This window comes from Micromys minutus (genome assembly GCF_963924665.1).
Source record: "Micromys minutus genome assembly, chromosome: 31".
NCBI classification, from domain to species: domain Eukaryota; kingdom Metazoa; phylum Chordata; class Mammalia; order Rodentia; family Muridae; genus Micromys; species Micromys minutus.
The window spans coordinates 3,057,603-3,078,501 of record NC_137966.1 but is presented as its reverse complement, the minus strand read 5'-3'; the positions used below and the strand labels follow the sequence as shown (position 1 = coordinate 3,078,501).

General features: G+C 43.2%; 1 protein-coding gene across 1 annotated transcript in view; it reads left to right on the top strand.

Annotated features, from left to right (window-relative positions):
* Positions 1 to 267: 267 nt before the first annotated feature.
* Positions 268 to 20,899, top strand: part of ATP10B (ATPase phospholipid transporting 10B (putative)) — a gene marked incomplete at both ends in the record, with an annotated part of 91,217 nt that continues 70,585 nt past the window's right edge. The window contains 2 exons of the mRNA XM_080942274.1: positions 268 to 653; positions 19,359 to 19,563. Of these exons, the coding sequence (XP_080798400.1) occupies positions 268 to 653; positions 19,359 to 19,563 (591 nt within the window). The remainder of the gene's footprint in view (positions 654 to 19,358; positions 19,564 to 20,899) is intronic.

Below are 20,899 nucleotides of genomic sequence, written 5' to 3'. Positions count from 1 at the left end.
GCACCTGTGGATGATGACGCCTACATGCCAACAGGTGGAGTCTCAATCAGACAGAAGGAAGTGCCAGGTGACACACACCCATTCTCTGCAAGCTGCTTCCAGAGAGTTTTCCCACACTACTTGCAGGCCGACTTGCTGGGTATTTCTTTCTTTTATTTTTATTTCCCTAACTTTTTAAGTGTTAGTTTTGAAAGAAGTTTTAAGCAAAGAAGGAGAGTAAAGATGCTAATTAAATTATGAGAATCAAAGAGGCAGGCTTGAGCAGAGATGAGGAAGGAAGGGAGAAAAAGGAGGAAAAAGAAAGAAGACAAGAAGAGGGTCGTGGTCTCCAACCTGCCTTTCGAAGGATGGCCGTACAAAGAAAACCCCAACCGCCATTATCTGGGGAACCAAGTGAAGACCAGCAAGTACACGGTGCTGTCCTTCATACCCAAGAACATTTTTGAGCAGCTGCACCGGTTTGCCAATTTCTATTTTGTGGGCATTGTCATTCTGAATTTTATCCCCGTGGTCAATGCGTTCCAGCCAGGGGTGAGCATGGTTCCGGTCTGTGTCATCCTCACCGTCACGGCCATCAAGGATGCTTGGGAAGACTTCCGGAGATACAAATCTGATAAAGTCATCAATAACCGAGAGTCCTTGGTCTACAGCAGGTAAATCTAAAATCTCTGGGGCAGTCTCGTTGCAGCTTTCAGCCCAACTCTCTCTGGATGCCGCCCCTGTTCGCAGATAGGATGGGGGCAGAGGATCCATCTCATTTTACCCGAGTAAAGTGTCAGTGCCCCAGTGTGAGGACTATAGTGGAAACCATGAGAAAAGAAGACGAAGGAAGGCTTTTCCAATTAGGAAGGCTTCATTTTATAGTTGTGTGTGTTTTTTTTTTTTTTTAAGATTTTTTTTTTATGTTATCTTTTCTAATTAGTCCAGTGTTGCTATGAGTATGTTTAATTCTGGGAGGAGAAAAACAGTGTGTTTCGGGAGAGAGATGGGGCTTTGAGTCACAGCTGGAACCTGAGGGGACATCCCAGGTTGAACGCTGTCTGCAGTCGTGTGTTGACTTTAGGGAAGCAATGTAAATGTCTGGCCATGATTCTTAAAACTTAAGGAATTAATTCTTCATGTGTCCATGAGACGGAGACGGACTAGTCCTAGGGTACTGTTGATGCCAAACTTGTAAATACGAGCTACTCTCCCTTTTAGAATTCGAAATTCCTGTCTGGCCAGCATTGACCCCAAGTCTCATTTCTATTTGTGTGATATTCCCACAAAACACTGCCTGCCTACCGAGGACTCACCACACCGTTTAATATTGTTTTGCATATGCAGATATTTTGCAAATTTCTGTTGGCCAAAATGGCCCAACTGGGCTCTCTGGGGCATGCTTTTCTTTAATAAGAGGGAAAGGATGGAGCTAAGGTGTGTCTCTATTTTGTAACAGTCTGGGTGATTACGAAGAGTGAGGAGAGCTGAGCTCAAGCTGGACGAAAGAAAAATGCCTGTTGAGTGAGCTAACAGCCTGAGTTGCTGGGAGAGAAAAGGAATAGGGGAGGTCTCCTTCATTCAGTCACCTCCCTCTCTCTCTTCTCTCTCTCCTGTCTTTCTCTTCTTCCCTCTCTCTCCCTCTCCCCCTTCTCTCTCCATCTTCTCCTCTGTGTCTTTCTCTCTGTCTCTCTGTGTCTACCTCTGTCTCTCCCCCCTTCTCTGTCCCCTCCTCCTCTGTGTGTGTGTTTCTCTGTCTCTGTCTCTTTCTCCCTTCCTCCCTCCCACTCTCTCTGACTCTCTGTCTCTCTGTCTCTTTCTCCCTCCTCCTCTCCCTCCTCTTCTTCCCCTCCCCCTCTTTCCCCTTCTTCCCCCTACCCTCTTCCTCCCTGCTTCCCATTTCCTCTACCCTTCCCTCAGATCACTCTGAGACAATCTCATTCCCTCTCACTTTATCAGCTGCACCTGCACAGGTTTCTCTGATGCCCTGGTCTCTCGCAGAAATGAAAGGGGGATTACTCTGAAGTCTACGCTCTAGCCGATTAGGATCTGCTAACTTAGAAGAAATTCTCTCCCCTGGGGAATGAAAGCTTAGCTCCTGGAACTGGATTATGGAAGGGCTTAGGTCTTAGACAAGGTCCACTAGAGGAGTTATGGCCAGGGAAGAGCCTCAAGGGAGACTATCACCTACAAAGAACCCCTAAGTGAAACCCCATGTTCCCCACTCAAGAACACTAAGTTTTGGCCATCTTTGCTGACAAGGCCACAATTATATGTCTAGAAAAGTTAGTCTAAAAGAAAGTTAGTTCCTTCCTTCCTTTCTTTCTTTGCTTATTTTTTTCTTTTCTTTTCCAGCTAGATCTAAATGTCAGGAGCACACTAGTCAGTTACTGGAGAAGAAGGAATACACAGCATTTCCTTACAGGAAGAGCTATTAAGAAAACATTCTTTTCTGCCCCAACACACCCATCTTACTTTTTTTTTCAAACCACCTTTCTTTTTTATTGTTCCTGCACAGTGGCACAAAGACAAGGAGGAAGCTGCTCCCCTGGGGTGGAATGGGAATCCTGCTCTTCCGGCTTTGCTAGACCATCCCAGAATAGTGCCCCTGTTCTTGGCACCAACCCTGCTATTGATAAGAATGTAGGCTCACCTATGCCTGGTTAATGACCTGTTGTTCTGCTCTCAGAATAACTTGTGGAAAGCAAGATGATAACAATTGAGGAATGACTATCTATTAGATATACCTAACAGATAAGGTACGGTTGATTGTGCTTACCTGTAATCTCAGACCTTCGATGCCTGAGACAGCAGTTCAAGGCCACCTTGGCTAGATAGTTCAAAGCTAATCTGAACTACAGGAGAACCTGTTTCAAAATTAAAACAGAACAAAAAGAAAGGAATTTAGAAAAGGCGTTAGACCGCTCACTGTTGCTGAGTACCAAAATGGGGGTTTAGTGTTTCAGAAGGGATGTTCAGTAGAAAGGAACATATTCTTAAGACATCCCACCCCAAAAGAATTGCTGGTCATCCCAAACTATGGCTCATGGTTGACAAAAAAAAAAAAAAAAAAAAAAATAGACAGTAAAAAAAAAAAATCTGTACACATTTTAGTGCTCAAAAATACTTTTAGAGCCTACATATGGAAATGCTTGCTTTTTTAAATGACAGCAAGAAAATTAACCACAGGGGCCAGATAGGCAACCAGTGTTGGGTTGTGATGGAGATGGTGTGACCTCGGAGGGACAAGCTCAGAAGGATTCATCTCATAACAGAGCTGGCTGTTAGCTAACATGCTTTGTTGGAACATGTAGCCCTGTGCTGGATGGGCCAGACTACCTGAGTCTTTTAGGGGACTACAAGTTGCTACTTTTTTACTCGGTCAAATTAATTTATCCTTTTACAAGCACATGTATATGTATGTATGTATATGTACACACACACACACACACACACACACATATCATATTCCCCCATCATCCTTTCTTACTCCTTTCCTCCTCCTATTGAAAGCCGCCTTCTTCCCAGCTACCCCCACTCCTAAGCCATATCTTCATTCTCTTAGGTACCAGGCATCCCACTGCACTTAATGAGAATTGCATCCATGCATGTATTTACTTATTTACTTGAGTAAAGGTTACATAAGAGGGCCTACCCGCTGGGGTATCTGACTCCCCCTCTCCTCCAGCAATCCTTAACTGCCTGTTGCTCCTTTTTCCAGGGTTGCTAACAACAGAATGGATGTAAGAGTTTCAGATAGTTTATTTGACCCAAAGTCCTATTCTGCCTGGAAGCCTCTAATCCCCCACTAACAACTTTGTTTTACAATGTCCAGGGAATCGGGCGTCTTTGCAAAAGAATAATTGTGTTCTTCTGAGGCCAGCCCTCTAGTCCTCAATGAAGGTCTGTCTTTAGACAGAAGGCGATAGGACTTTTAGGGGACAGCAGTCAAATAATTCAGAATATAGCATCAACATTCTGTTGTCCATTGGTCTAATACCACGTGGTAACATAATTATGAGTCAGATACAACCCTCAGTGGGAATCATGTCTAGTACTGTGTAGGCTCAGTTGTTTCCTTTTGCCAGTGGTAAAACTTCAATCAAAGAGATGTACACAGCAAGAACTTGTGATGGCTGAAGCCAGCACAGGTGACTAGAGATGAACCGGTACTTCAGTGAGCTTCTGGATCCAGACTCACCATTTAGTCCTTGTCTTTGTTGGCTAAACCCTGGGATGGTCATGCTTCATGACCATGACAGCAATGCAACAGGACTGGCCCCAAGAACTGCTTCTAACCACCCACAAAGGGGTAAAGGAAGATATTTCTGGTAGCCTTTGTAGAAATTCAAGAGAGGAAACTTACTCCTAGCCCCCTCACACCTCAGTGTCCCCTACTGGATCACATGCCCATCACTAACCCAATCCCTGAGGGCAGGAAATAAAGATTATCATAAGTTATGCCAAAGGCAAGGTCCTTATCAAAAGAGCCCAGCCACGGTCTCCAGGAAGAAATAAAACCCTAATAAAATAACTTCTAAGACAGAGAAAGAAAAAAAAAAACCGAACATTACAGAGGCCAGCCACTTCTATGCCCTCAACGAACGCTGTCTCATCGAAATCCAGTCTCTGTCAGTTGCTTCCCACATAGAAATGGTAGCATGCCCGTCCTGGGGCACCCTACACTAGGTAGATGTTCCTAAAGTTTGTCCGATCCTGGAGTAGACAGGTTCTGTGAAAAACCATAGCAGGAGAAGACAAAATGCAGCCTGTTTATGACTGTCTGAACCAATGAATACTAAGGGGCCTGTCCTGTTGCAAGGGAGCAGTGTGACAGGATAAGCTATCAGACAACAGGAAGTTGAGAAAGTGACACTGTTTTCCGAGGGACACCGAGAAGTCTGTGTCTCAAGCACCCACTCTTCCCTCCGATCTGGTCCTCTGTGAATCTTTCTATACCTTTCCCCTCTTCTGCAATTAGGCACGAAGGCCAGTAGAGTTCTGTTCACTCCCTAATCCCATGCATCATCCAGTTTAGACTCGCTTCTCCCGTGAGGGAATGCCTTTTTCGAACAGCAGAAGCCTTGTTAACAGAATTACAATCCTGTTAGAGCGTTTTCTTTTAATATAGCAACAGTGCTTATGGTCGAGAGGTGACCCATTAATCAGATTTATGGAATGACTTGGAGGGGAGATTAGCTTCAGAATTGTATTAGCTTAGCTTTTCCCAGGGCTCTGTTTAATGAATCCAGAAACCGTACCCAGCAAGAGACTTGTATTTTTTTTCCCAGCTAGCTTAGGGAAAGTGTATTTATATTTAAAAAACATGCAATATAGGAAGAATGTGAGCTGAGGAATTTGGGGTGGGATTTGTCCCCAAACTGAAATAGAGAACAAAGTCCAGCCTGACTTACAGCAGCCAGTCACTGACTTATTCAGCTGTCTAGCAAAGTGTGTGTGTGTGTGTGTGTGTGTGTGTGTATGTGTTTACAGGACATATGTTGATGCATAGAAACACGTGTGTGCATATGTACATAGAGGCCAGAGATTGACATCGGGTGAAATCTTCCTCCTTTGCTAAGCACTTTAGTTTTAGTTTTGACAGTTCTCTCACCAAATTCAGAACTTACGGGTTTGACAGGATGTCCATCAAACTCTGGGATAGGCCTGTCTCTACACACTGGCACTACAGTTACAGGCTCTTGTTACCACACTTGGTTTACTTTGGTGTTGGGGATACAGACTCAGGTACTAATGCTCATATGGCTGAGACTGTCCAAACTAAGTTACTTCTTCATCCCCTGTTCAGCAAATACTAACTGGTGCCACAATAGTGTGGCAATGTGTTGTCAAGGGGCTCTCAGTCCAGGGCACCTGAGATGCTTACGATCATAATGGCCCATGTGCCTTGGTGTCCTATATTCAAGGGGGCAGGAGACATGGCACTATAGAGGAGAGTGTAGGGATTCATCTACCTGCATGAAATGTCAAAGGCAAGGGAAGCCTCCCTCGAAGAGGTGACTCCTCCAGGGACATCAAAGCAAGAGAAATGCTTGGCCAGGCCCAGGGAGCACCCTTCAGTTTAGAGTACAGCCATATGTCAACTGAAGACTACACATGTGGATTACAGTGGTATCAAAAAGACCAGGAAGGACCAAGAAAAAATGATTGAAAGTTGAGAGTAAATGAGAAAATACATTATTGGTTTTCGACATCTCTCTCTCTCTCTCTCTCTCTCTCTCTCTCTCTCTCTCTCTCTCTCTCTCTCTTTCTCTCTCTCTCTCTCTCTCATTCGTATTATCATGAACATGCCCATGCAGCTTTGTATGTGCACATGCACACACTTGCTTTCTGAGGGTCACTGTTGGGTGTCTTCTTCCATTATTGTTCTTATTGATTAAAACAGTGTCTGCCACTCAAGCTCACTTCTGCCAGTGATGGCTTATCTGAACTATCTGCTGGCATAGTAGGCTCTTTCCAGACTGAGCCATCTTCCCTACCCCTAAATTTGACTTTTAGCAGGAAATAAACAGTCTTCCTTCTAGAAATAAGGTTCCTTTGAGGTCAAGAGAACTCCATGTGTTGCAAAGAGAGGCCAGCAGCCACTGGTGCTGGCAGCCTGGCTGGACCTTCAGCCTGGTTTTGGCAGTTGTCTGTCTTTCCAGCATCTACAGTGTACAACTTGAGGATGGGAGAACTGAACGTGCTGGTGCTGATTGTCTTGCTAATTATCCAGTGACGCAGCTTTAAATGATGCTGATCATAATCGAGCCTGAAGTCAGTTTCATGAGAAGATAGATGACATGCAAGAGGGCTCTGAAATGGCATCCCCATAGAAACAAATTCTAGAACATATGGCCACTTTGATGAGGAGGTGAAGTGCAGGAAGCAAATAGTTTCATAGTGACTTGACTAAATGCATCCATCAAATACGCCTCATCAAACCTGCACTTGACCAGAGCTTCCCACTGTGGTCCTTTCTAGTGAATGCATCACATGAGCCTCTGTTTCAACAGTTGGGCATCCCCACTCTGAGGATCAGGTTCAGGGAAGGCAGTACGTGTCTCTCCCCACCTGCCTAGACCGTAAGACAATTGGTCCAGCATAACTTCCAAGATGTCCTGAGCATAAGAATGCCATGTGTGTGCCCTGCTCTCAGGAGACTGGTGCTATGGTCCCCATTTGCCTTTATGTCTCCTCAGTGGTGATGTACAGAATCTAAAAGGGGAAGATGAGAAAAACTTGGTCTTTTCTGGAGTCACGCTAACATCAAAATACCATTGTAAACATACTTCACCCCCCAAACAGCTTCCTGTGGGTATTTCTCATACTAAGTAATCCAGTGAATATTTTAGCATGTATTACTAAACCCTGCTGTTGTGCCTAGCCTCCAGCAGCCCTTACATAATATTAGTTAAAATACTACTCAGGAGACTTTCAGCACCTTGACAACAAGGCATCTGCATGAATGTGACCCAAGAAAAAGTACAAAAGAAAGGCTGGGGTTTGAGAACGTATGAGAAAGGGGAGAAAAGATTGTATCTGTGGAACTTAACTTCAAGCTCTAACATACAGCAAAGCGGGCATCAGGGGAGAAGCTGAGAAAGGCAGACAGTGGAAAAGCATCCAAGGTCATTTGAAGTGTGATCTGAAAATTACCACAGCCTGGGGGCCGCAGACCAACAGACTATGTCGTCCATGGTCCAGGTCTTGGTTCTGCACACAGCAAACCCAGTGCTCATATTACAAGTGTCTCCCACCCACACACTAGCCCCTCTGCCCTGCCTGGTGCTCACAGCAGGCTATAAATAAAGACCAGTTGGGCCAATTCTGCTCATCATTTCAGAAAAGACTGCATTAGGTCCCACAAACTTGTAGGCGGGAGAGCCATAAAGCAAGAGTTCAAGTGTGCCTGAAGCTCTGAATTGTTGTCACCAGAGATGAGTTGTGCGTCTGTAACGGGAAATTCATGGCCTCTGCCTTGCCATTACTGAGCTCAGGACTCTAAAAGGTGACACTCATGTTCTCATTTAGCCTCCACAAGGTTTCTGTTGCCATCTTTAGCTTCATCTACTGTGTACCTCATATCCAAACAGAGCATCTCTTCCACACTAAGGTGCCCCTCACCGCAACCCACAAGTCTTTGTGTGATCTTTCCTGAGTAAGGACATCCCCCTTACCCCTGTCTTGCTCATTTAAAAAGAAATAGTAATAATGAAAAGTTGCCTCCTAATTAGGTAGATAAGTCATCATGCATGGCTGGTGCTGGGCTCCTTGAAAGCACTTCCTTTATGTCAGCTGATAACATGAGGTCTCATTATGATAAGAAGTCTTCAGTGGGGAGTCTATATGCCTAATTGTCAAAAAAATAAAGGCTTTAATCGGCTTCTTATTTACATAATATTCAAGATGGATCTATAAGATATCACATTTAACAAATACTCAGCTTACCCAACCCTAGGAACAGAAATATAGACTTTCCCATCTCTCAGCAAGGTCATCCCATCATGAAAATAAAAGGGGCATGAAACTATAAGGCAACAGAATCATGACATGCAGGCAGGCATACCAAGAAGCCATGCGGCACTGATGTCCACTGCCTGGGGGTGTAGAGAGAGAGGTGGGGTTTGGATCTGCTGAGGTTAGAGAAGGTTCATACACATGCGCTATGTGCTTTCAGACACCCCCAGGCTACTTATTCATAAGCCGGTGGCCATGGGCTTGCAGGAAGGCTCCTGTGACTCCTTGCCCTGTGAGGCATGGTGTGCCTGTATCCATCACTTCTCAAGGATGGTCTGTTCTACGTTATTCTTTCTGAGTGTGGCCGCTACATAGTCAGTGAACTTAGAGATGAGTGCCATCTCAGAGCTTGGAGCTTTAACTCCTAGTATACTTATGAGACCTTGATGTGGCTAGGCGTCTGTAGTCTCTGGATGAGAACAGGGTAGTGCTGAAACACAGGCCACACTGTTAGGGATGCTCAGCCTCAACATGCTGATTTAGGACTTGGGTCCTCTCTTGTCAATCAATTTCCTGCTGCCCAGGATGAGGCTGAGCATCTCTATCGTAGTCAATGTAACTTTAGTCCCACAGTGTCTCTAACCCAGACATGGTTCCTGCCACCTTCTGTTCTTCTACCTCAATTGCTCCTTTATATTGTTCCCTCACCTCCTCCATATCTAACAAACGCCTCCTGTGTAGTCTGTACCAGACAAGCAAGTATAGACAATAAAGGGTTTTAAGGCAAAAAGAAAGTTGTACTGTCTTTCCCCTGCCTCAGGCCCAGGCTACTTTAATGCAATTCTTTCCGTCTCAGTGTCATTTCCTGGGATCAGGTCAAGAACTAAGATGCCATCACCCTTTTCAAGCCCTACTCCCTCTCACCAGACATTCCTCCCAGATACCAAATCCCATACCTCATTTGTATTTGCTAACAATATAGGCGACTACCGTAGTTCCTAGTCCTCCGTCACTACAGCGATGCCCCCTTGATTCCCCAACCTAGAAACAGCTACAAGGAGAAGATGGGCAGCCATACATACCAGTGTAATGGACTTTCTGCTACAACCACCAAAAGTCCTTCATCCCATTTGAACAACCTGAGGGTCAAACTAAGAAGATGCTGGTGAGAGAGCTCACTCAGTAAAGTGTTTCTCATAAGCATGAGGACCTAAGTCGGATCCACGGAAGCCACATAAAATCTGAACATGCTGATATGTTTGTAATCTAAGAACTGGGGGGGGTGGGGGGAGCAGAAAGAAGGATTACTGAGGTTCATGACACAGAGAGCCTAGCCTACATGGTAAGGTGCAGGCCAGTGAGAGATCCTTTCTCAAGAATAAATGGCAGACAGCACTTAAGCAGTGACAACTGAGGTCAACCACTGACCTCCACACACATATACAAATATATGCACCTGAGAGGCGGGGACAGAGAAGTAATAACGCAAGGCTAGACAGCTGTAAAAGTTAGAAATATCCTTCAGACGCAGCTCGAGTGACTCTGCTGTTCCCATTTCTCCATATGCCTCAGAACTCCACACTCAACTTCCCAAACAACCAGGCATTATAAGCAGGCTAGAGTCAGCCACTGGATATGGGGACAACAGTAGGTCTAGCCTGAGATTTTTCACCACTACCTTCACCTTGGCCAGCCCTCGACAGCCTTCAGGTGAAGAATAGGGATAGGCCTACCCACACAGCTCACACCTTGAACAGCCATGTTTACTGGAATTGTAATCTCTATTCTGGGTCTGGGGAAAGGTTTATCTTTGTAGAGTTTCTGGAATTTACACATTGTTATTGTCTGGGCCCAAAGCATAGAATGTACGTGAGCATAAAGAAGCATGAAGAACAAAATGTAAGGGCACACGAAGGGGGAGAAGCCCTCACTATACCATGAACAATCATTTCTCTCAGCACTGTGAAGGAAGCTGTGTCTAATGAGCCCCAGTCACAACAGGTGAGGTGATGCAGATAAAGAAATACAGGTTCTGAGAAGTTATATAATTTGACAAAGGTTTCACAGACAACACTCAGTGATGCTTGGATTCAAACATACTCACTTTCAAAATAAATTCACTTTATTTTTATTATGTACATCTACATTTGGGTTAGATAGCATGTGTGTAGGGGGCTGCACGGGCCAGAAGAGGGTGTCAGATCCCCTGAACCACAATTATAGGTGGTTGTGAGCTACCAGACATGAGTGGTATGAATCAAAGCCAGATCCCCTGCAAGAACAGTATGGAGTCAGTCGCTGAGCCGTGTCTCCAGCACAAACACACATTCTTCATCCCTAGATTGCCTTCTGTCTTCTCAGTTGTCCCCGTTCGCTGTAGATAGCCACCTGGGACATCCTAGGCTTCCTTTTTAAGCATACTGAAGCCCAGGTCAAATTGTCATCTGTGTGTCATAAGTTCCATAAGAGGTTCTCCTCCTGACAGGTCTAATCTTCTCGAGTCCCCACAGTTCTCTGCATTAGGACCCAGGCATAGGAGAAATGGAACCTTTAGCATCCTCTTCTCCATCCCCCCCTCCCCACCCATTTCCACGTGGCATATGGTGGGTTAAAAAAACCTCTCTTGCTGTTTATTTACCTTTTATTTTTTTAAAGGCCTGTCTTCTCCCAGAAAGCTGTTTAACACTGAGCCACTTAATTTCTCCTCAAGGTAGAATCTGCCAGATGGAGTCTCTGTCCAAAGCCACGTGAATCTATCTTATGTTTAAACAGCAGTGAACACTGCGGGAAAACTGAAATAGCAGTGGGTTCCCAGGTGCAAACTCACTGAGCAGGGGAACAACAAGAGTCCTCATGTGCGCATCCACCTGGGGCAGCTGTTCCAAGTGGGCCGTATTAATGAGAGAATGACTCCAGCTGGCAGGTCCTGGCCAGCTGCTGGTCACATCTGAGTGTCACTTTTAACGCTTCAGCTAACTTCTGCCACTTCTCACCTCCCTTGGCTGGACACCCCTGGGCTATGCATCCCTGGCTGCTCCGCAGACATGCTGCTGACAGACGAAGTGACAAAGTATACCCCAGAGCACTGGGCAACCAGAGCAAAGTCGCCAAGTACAAAATGGAAGTGTCCCTAAAGGTCCAGGAAAATATGCCTATCACCCTAGACCATAGCTGGATTGGGTTGCTGTGACAGATCACTTTATAATATAACAGTTCTACAAATAACGGTTTCTTAAATGATGTCCCCAATGAGGAATGTCACATGCACCCCTATTAAACTTCATGGCCCCCAAATACTTTTTAATTGGATATTTTATATATTTACATTCAGATGTCATCTCCTTCCCCCCTCCCACCTCCACTTCCCCTTCTTCTATGAGAAGGCTCCTCATTCCACCCACCCACTCCCACCTCCCCACCCTGGCATCGAACCTTCACAGGACCAAGGGCTTCTCCTCCTATTGATGCCAGACAATGTCATCCACTGCTACTACATATGTGGCTAGAGCCATGAGTCCCCCCCACCCCACCCCCGTGTACTCTTTGGTTGGTGGTTTTGTCCCTGGGAGCTTGCGGGGTGCAGGTCTGATTGGTTGATATTGCTGTTCTTCCTATGGGGTTGCAAACCCCTTCATCTCCTTCAGTCCTTTCTCAACTCCAACACTGGGGTCCCCATGCTCAGTCTGATAGTTGGCTGCAAGCATCTTAATCTATAATATCATAAGGCTCTGGCAGAGCCTCTCAGGAGGCATCCATATCAGGCTCCTGTCAGCAAGCACTTCTTGGTATCAGCAATAGTGACTGGGTTTGGTGACTACATATAGAATGGATTCCCCAAGTGGGGCTGTCTTTGGGTAACCTTTCCTTCAGTCTCCACTCCACTCTTTGTCCCTGTATTTCCTCCGGTGAGTATTTTCTTCTCCCTTCTAAGAAGGACTGAAGCATCCACACCCAAAATACTTTTAAAATAAATACCTATAGCCCCAGTATCCCTCTGGGGGACCCTGGAGAGAGCATGGATCTATTGGAGAAGAACAATATTTCTGGGACCTTGTTTCAGGAATCACACTCCAGAACCTGAAGCATCAATTTGCTGAGATCCCTCTTTTCTAGTCTTGGGCAAAAGTTTAGGGGGAGGGGTTAAGATTTGTGTGTGCAAGTCACTGTTGCCTGATCCAAAACCATGGGATGTAATTATAAACCTAAAAAGCACAAAGAAGAAAAACAAGGTTGGCAGAGTAGTGACAACCTGCTTTACAGAGGTGACAAGGCAAACCCCCAGTGATAACCATGATGTCCCTTCCCTGCCCTGTTTGGTCTGGGAAAAGAATTGGCATATAAAAACAACTGTTCAGCATGGTAGAGTCCTAGCAATATCATAAAGAAGACAGAGCAGAGACATAATGATAGGTGTATCCTGATGAAGATCGAAAGAGTAGCACTTCAGCCCAGTTCAAACACCTAAGTATGTGTGCAGCCAAAACTAGCTTCCAGAGCCTTCCATTGTTCCTTATTCCTACTTATATCCCATGCTAAACAGTAGAGACCTTGATTGATCAGAGGAGACAGCAGACTTGTGTTGTCCAATGGATGTGCTTTGGAGTCAGTTTTGCTCTGCATGTAGCGACTGCACTAAGCATATTTGTCACAGCATTCAGCATAAAGAAACTCTGAAAATGATGACCATATCTATGTGATGCTCATATTCGGGGGCGCGCTCCCTAATCCATTCTGGCACCTCAGGCAGGATGGCGATGTTGTAGTAATCAACAGATACCCCTCAGTGCCAAAGGTTTTATCTCATAGATCCCAGCCATAGCCACAGACGCCAAAGGCTGGGAGGAAGTAAAACAGAAATACAGATAAACTGGGGAATAAACCTTTGTTCCTTTGGGCAAGTTTCCTTTAATATTTAAGAATCATTTTTATTTTTTATTTTTGTTTTTTGTTTGTTTGTTTCTTCCCCCCTCCCAAAAAAAATTGATTGGAAATTCTCTACATTTACATTTCAGATGTTATCCCTTTCCCACAATCCCATCCCCACCCATTGCCTCCAAGAAGGTGCACTGTCCCACCCACCCTCTCCCACCTTAGCTCATTACCATTCCCCTACACTGGGAAACTGAGCCTTCACCGGACCAAAGGCCTCTCTTCCCACTGAAGACAGAAAATGCTGTCCTCTGCTGCATATGCACTTGGGGCTATAGGTCTCTCCATGTGAACTCACTGATTGGTGGTTTAGTCTCTGGGAGCTGTGGTGGGTTTGGTTAGTTGATAATTTTGTTCTTCCCATGGGGTTGAAGACACTGTCAGCTCCTTCAGCCCTTTCTCTAGCTTCTTCATTGGGGTCCTCCTGTTCAGTCTGATGGTTAGCTGCAAGCATCCTCCTCTGTATGGCACTGGGAGAGCCTCTGAGGAAGCATCCATATCAAGTTTTTGCCAATAAGCAAAACTAGGCATCAGCAATAGTGCTAGAGTTTAGTGGCTGCATATAGGGTGGAACTCCAGGAGAGGCAGTCTCTGATTTTCTCTCCTATTCCTGCTCCTCTATTTGTCCCTTTATTTCCTCCCATGAACATTTTGTTCTTTCTTCTAAGAAAGACTTAGGCATCCACTTTCTGGACTTCCTTTTCTTTGAGCTTCATAAGTTCTGTGGATGGTTTCTTGGGTATTCAGAGCTTTTTGGGCTAGTATCTGCTTATAAGTGAGTACATACCATAAGTGTTCCTTTTTGACTGGGTTACCTCACTCAGGATGATAGCTTCAAGTTCCATCCATTTGCCTAGGAATTTCATGAATTCATTGCTTTTAATAGCTGAGTAGTACTCCATTGAATATATGAATCACAATTTCTGTATCCATTCCTCTGTTGACAGACATCTGGGTTCTTTCCAGCTTCTGGCTATTATAAATAAAACTGCTATGTACATGGCTGTGCATGTGTCCTTGTTGGAGCTTCTATTTGGGTATAAGCTCAGGAGTAGTATACCTGGGTCCTCAAGTAGTACTATGTCCAATTTTCTGAGGAACCTCCAGACTGGTTTCCAGAGTATTTTACCAGTTTATGATCCCACCAACAATGAAGGAGTGATCCTTTTTCTCCACATCCTCACCAACATCTGCTGTCACTTGAGATTTTGATCTTAACTATTCTGATTGATGTGAGGTGGAATGTCAGGGTGGTTTTGATGTGCATTTTTCTGATGACTGTGGATGTTGGGTATTTCTTCAGGTGCTTCTCAGCCTTGAGAATTCTTTGTTTAGCTCTGTACCCCATTTTTAATAGGATTATTTGATTCGCTAGAGTCTAACTTCTTGAGTTCTTTGTATTGGATACTAGCCCTCTATCAGATGTAGGATTGATAAAGATATTTTCCCAATCTTTTCGTTACTATTTTGTCTTCTTGACAGTGTCCTCTGCCTTACAGAAGCTTTGATATTTTATGAGGTCCCATTTGTTGATTCTTGATCTTAGAGCATAAGCCATTGGTGTTCTGCTCAGAAAAATTTTCCCCTGTGTCTATGTGTTTTACGCTCTTTCCAACTTTCTGTTCTATTAGTTTCAGTGTACCTGGTTTTATGTGGAGGTCTTTGATTTACTTGGCCTTGAGCTTTGTACAAGGAGATAAGAAAGGATTTATTTGCATTTTTCTGCATGCTGACTGCCAGTTGAACCAGCACTATTTGTTGAAGAGGCTGTCCTTTTTTCATTAATGTTTTTAGCTTCTTTGTCAAAGATCAAATGACCATAGGTGTGTGGGTTCATTTCTGGGTGTTCAATTCTATTCCATTGATCCACTTGCCTGTCTCTGTACCAATACAATGCAGTGTTTATCACAATTTATCTGTAATACAGCTTGAGGTCAGGGATGGTAATTCCCCTGGAAATTGTTTTATTATTGAGAATGATTTTGCTATCTTGGGTTTTTATTATTCCAAATAAATTTCCAATTTGCTCTTTCTAACTCTATGAAAAATTGAGTTGGAATTTTGATGGGGATTGCATTGAATCTGTAGATTGCTTTTGGTAGGATGGCCATTTTTCCTATGTTGATTCTTCCAATCCATGAGCTTGGGGGATCTTTCCATTTTCTGAGCTCTTCTTCAATTTCCTTCTTCAGAGACTTGACATTCTTGTCATATAGATCTTTCACTTGCTTGGTGAGGGTCACACCAACGTATTTTATATCTTTTGTGACTATTATGAAGGGTGTCAACTCTTTACTTTCTTTCTCAGCTTGTTTGTCCTTCGAGTAGAGGAAAGCTACTGATTGAGTTAATTTTATATCTAGCCTCTTTGCTGAAGTTTATTAGCTGTAGAAGTTCTCTGGTGGAATTTTTGAAGTCACTTAAGATTACTATCATATCATCTGCAAATAGTGACATTTTGACTTCTTCCTTTTCAATTTTCAACTCTTTGACCTCTTTTTGCTGTCTGATTACTCTGGCTAGTACTTCCAGTACTATATTGAGTAGGTAGGGAGAAAATGGGCAGGTTTGTCTAGTACCTGATTTTAGTGGGATTGCTTCAACTTTCTCTTTATTTAGTTTGATGTTGGCTACCAGTTTGCTGTATATTGCTTTTACTATGTTTAAGTATGAGCCTTGAATTCCTGACCTTTCCAATACTTTTATATGAAGGGGTATTGAATTTTGTTAAATGCTTTTCGGCATCTAGAGAAATGATCATGTGTTTTTTTTTTCTTTGAGTTTGTTTATATATTGGATGATATTGATGGATTTCTGTATATTAAACCATTCTTGCATCCCTGGAATGAAGCCTACTTGGTCATGGTAAATGATTATTTTGATGTGTTCTTGGATTCGGTTAGCATGAATTTTATTGAGTATTTTTGCATCAGTGTTCATAAGGGAAATTGGTCTAAAGTTCTTTTTCTTTCTAGGGTCTTTGTGTGGTTTAGGAATGAGTATAATTGTGGCTTCAGAGAATGAGTTGGGTGGTATTCCCTTTGTTTCTATTTTGTGGAGACTATTGGTATTAGGTCTTCTATGAAGGTCTGATAGAATTCTGCATACACCCATCAAGTCCTGGGGGGGGGAATTGTTTGTTTGTTTGTTGTTTGATGAACACTTCTATTTCTTTAGGGGTTATGGGGCTATTTAGATGGTTTATCTGTCTAGAGAATTATCCATTTCTTTTAGATTATCCTGTTTTGTTGAGTATAGGCTTTTTTAGTAGGATCTGATAATTTCTTGAATTTCCTCAGTTTCTTTTGTTATGTCTCCCCTTTCATTTCTGATTTTGTCAATTTAGATACTCTCTATGTGCCCTCTAGTTAGTCTGGCTAAGGGTTTATTGATCTTGTTGATTTTCTCAAAGAACCAACTCTTGATTTTGTTGATTCTTTATATAATTCTTTTTGTTTCTCTTTGGTTAATTTCTGCTCTGAGTTTGATTATTTTCTGCTGTCTACTCCTCTTGGGTATATCTGCTTCCATTTGTTCTAGAGTTTTCAGCTGTGCTATCAAGCTGTTAGTGTAAGCTCTCTCCAGTTTCTTTTTGGGGACGCTCAGAGCTATGAGATTTCCTCTTAGCACTGCTTTCATTGTATCACATAAGTTGGGTATGTTGTGCCTTCATTTTCATTAAATTCTAAAAAGTCTTTAATTTCTTTCTTCATTTCTTCCTTGACCAAGGTATCATTGAGTAGTTATTTTTACTTTTTTTCTCTCAAAATGGCAATATAAAGCAGTAGAAAACCAATCCATCGTTCATTCTATGAAAGTTCATTCAGCACTGAGAGTTTAGTCCATCCCACAGTCTTTAAAGAGCATTGAACCTGAGTATCAACAGATGATCCCAGGACTGAGTTACTGTTGTTATTTGGCTAGGTAGATATAACCTAAGTATATGAATACATTTTCAAATATGTCTGTGAAATGATAAAGGGAAATGGAGCTGATAGGACTGTCCCACTCTGTATTTTTACGAAGAAATGTGAATGGATTACAATGGGTGTGTGGGTGGAACAAATCAGAATTTATGTGGAAATCTGGCATATGCTTTATCACATAAGAAATTGTGATAATGCTACAGAGAGACTGTCCCCACCTTTGGTAGCCATGTGGGTATTATTGCCATTGAGTAGACCAGGAATATTATAATTGGCTCCCAGGGCCAAGGAGCATTTTTTACATACCCTGTAGTAACTTTAAGGTGCAATGCTGCCTGCCAGTCATAACGTTCCTGATGACTTTATGCTCAGATGAAGTCTTCCTCCAGCCTTCCAAATGGAAAAAACTTCATTTCAAAAGCTGGGAGTCTTCTATGGGGACCATATATGACCAAAATTTTTAGGAGGGATTTGCTGAGATTCTCCAGAGACCCTACAAAAGGAAAGATAACAGTCCTTTCAACCTCTTTGAGAACTTTCATTCACATCTCATATTCCAGCAAAAACAACATATGCAGAGGGTGTCAGGATCTGGTGAAAAATGGCACAGATACACTTGAACATCAACTTTAAGCCAACAGGGCTCAGATAAAAAGACCACATGTGGAATATTGGTCTAGTTTCAAATCCCACATTAAAAGAGGAACATTAGAGATACAGTCATAGAAGAGCCCACATATCTTTGGATAGGTCTTGAAACTACATGATCTAAGGAATAATTAATGATATCTTAGACATTAGATGTGGCTTGGCATGGCCAAAAGACTTTATAGGATCCAGAGGGATAGTTTTAAACAGTTTTTTTTAAAGATAGAAAATACGAACTTCTGGATTACTTAGGAGAGCAAAATTTGTTAAATAGTTGGCTGGGTGTAACAAAGACTTTCTGATAATGAGGGCTCTTCGTAAACACAACATGCTATTTAGAAGGAGGGAAAGAAAGTGTTAATGCTGTTATCCTAACTGGGTAGGGCTAGCAATGAAAGCTGTGAGCTTTGACATTAAGCTGGATACAAGCTCAGGTTGTACAACTCTGGGTTTATGAGACTTGAAGAAAGAAAGTACTGATCCTCGGTTTCTTTGTGAAACTCATATAATGTCTGCACCAATGAATTTCCATATAAATGAGCAAATGTTGACACCAGCACTCAGTGTGCTGTAAATATGAAATTGGCAGGTCTTGTTGCTATGGCTATTATCTAAGTTAGATAAATTACATAGAGATAAGTATGTCAGTTCCTTCCGGTTCCCTAGTCCTCTTATTTCCAGTTATGGTGGGTCCCATTCGATCAAAGTCCCTGGTAACTTCTTACTAATGTTCTAAATGTGTCTAGAGTGTCTAAAGTATCCATTTTGTCAGTGTTCCATACATCCTTAATGATCACTATCTTCACGTTTACTGCCTCTTTGCCCCCAATAATTGAGAACAGTCCTTTCTCTCTGGTCTTTGTATCTTTGCTTTCTTCTGTGATAATTAGCCGTGCAATATGTTACCACACTTAACTTTCTTTAATGGACCCTTCTGCCCAGGAAAGAAAGGCTCAGCACAACACCTGGTCAACACTTGGTAACTGCTTAAAATTCTGAATAATCAAAGAACAGATCTTTTCTGAGTAGGATTTTATAAACAATGAACAAGAGTAACTAAAGAGAGGAAGAATTTTATTTGGCTTACAAGTCAGGATACAGGCCTTTATTCCAGGGACATCAAGGCCAAGAGCAGAGAGAAAATTAATTCCTAGAAGCATGCTTGCTTGATCATTCACTCTCTAGTTTATACTCAGTCTGCCTCCTCTACTCTTCTACCACTGAGGACACCCACCCTGTGAAAGATGCTACCCATATTGGGCTGAGTCATCCAATAATCAAAACATGCCCCTAGGCCAACCTGTACCACCCATTTCCCCAATGGAGAACCTTCCCTGGTGATGTTAATATTGTGGCAAGTTGACATCTAAAGTAAGCCACTGCACTGAGGAATCTCCTATCTTTCTTGTACCCCAGAAAAGAACAAACCTACATCCAGAAGCGCTGGCGGGATGTACGTGTGGGAGACTTTGTCCAGATGCAGTGCAATGAAATCGTCCCAGCCGACATCCTCCTCCTCTTCTCCTCAGACCCCAGTGGGGTCTGCCATCTGGAAACTGCCAACTTGGATGGAGAGACCAACCTCAAGCAGAGGCGTGTTGTGAAGGGCTTCTCACAGCAGGTAAATGTTTTCTCTGTATAACCTTCCATGGTGAGATCAGAGACAAGAAGCAAGCTTATCTCTTGAAATGCTGAACCTACACTGGCAGGAAGAAAGGGGGGGTAGCAGATGCCTCTTTAGAAATTCAGTCCTCCCAGCAACTTTCTGGGTAGCTACCATGCCCATATCACAGATGAAGAAACCGAGGCTAAAAAAATAGTCTGTGCCCTCCTGAAAGACTGAGTTCATAAGTGATGACTAACCATCCTCCTGGAAAACCTACCTTGTATCGAAAGTCAAGCCCTACAACTGCTCAGCTAAGAATGCAGCCAACCCTCTCCTCTGTTCTCAGACAACCCTGCTTATTCTTCCCAGCTCAGATCTGAGCAGGAATCTTCAATATTCCGTTGGCTCTCCCAGTTCTTCCTACTGTGTGAGTGTGTGTGTGTGTGTGTGTGTGTGTGTGTGTGTGTGTGCATGTGTACATGTGTATTTTCACGCACGCATGTGTGTTTCAATATGGTTGCATATGGGTGCCTGTTGCACAAATATCTGCATTTGATATCAGGTATGACCTCAGAAGCCATCCATCTATTTATGGAAACACAGTCTCTTAAGGATGTGGATCTTACTTTGTAGGCTGCTAACTGGCCAGCAAGCTCCAGGGGCCGCCTGACTCTAGCTCTCCAACAGAGGGATTGCAGATTCATATCGTGCTGAGCTTTTTTAAGTGGGTTCTGAGAATAAAACCCAACTCCCCCTGTTTTCACAACAAGCCCTTAACCAACTGAGCTGTGTCCCAGCTCCCACTCTTCCCTTTTGGGAGCCCACCTCATTGACAGCCCTAATCCTCTCCTGGGCCAGCCATTGTTGATACCTTTGTTAATTCTTCACACTTAACCAGAAGTCCAGGATGGTAGAGGAAACAGAGTTTGTTGGTGACCAGCTCTGACTCTAGGTTTTGACAAAACTGGACTTAATAACTAAGTTCTGACACGGATAAGCTGCCTCATTTCATAGAAGTTGTCTCTCTCATACTTTGGTTACTTTGTCATGAAAGTGGGGGGGGGCAAAAATAACTTTCCCTTTGAGTAACTCTTAAGACTAAACCATATAGACCTGATTGATTAACAGGAACAAGACACTGAAAGAGTATGTAGTTGTTATTAATATCAGTGATTTTCATAAAGAGTTTGTATTGGCTAATTAGATATGATATTCTGGTTTTCAATGACAAATCTCCTTATATAGCTTGATTTCCAACCTCGATTGATGGGAACAAAGAATTCTGTCAATTTTTATTCTGCCAACTTTTGACTATGGAGGAATTAAATGAGACAGTGTATTTGGAAAAGAG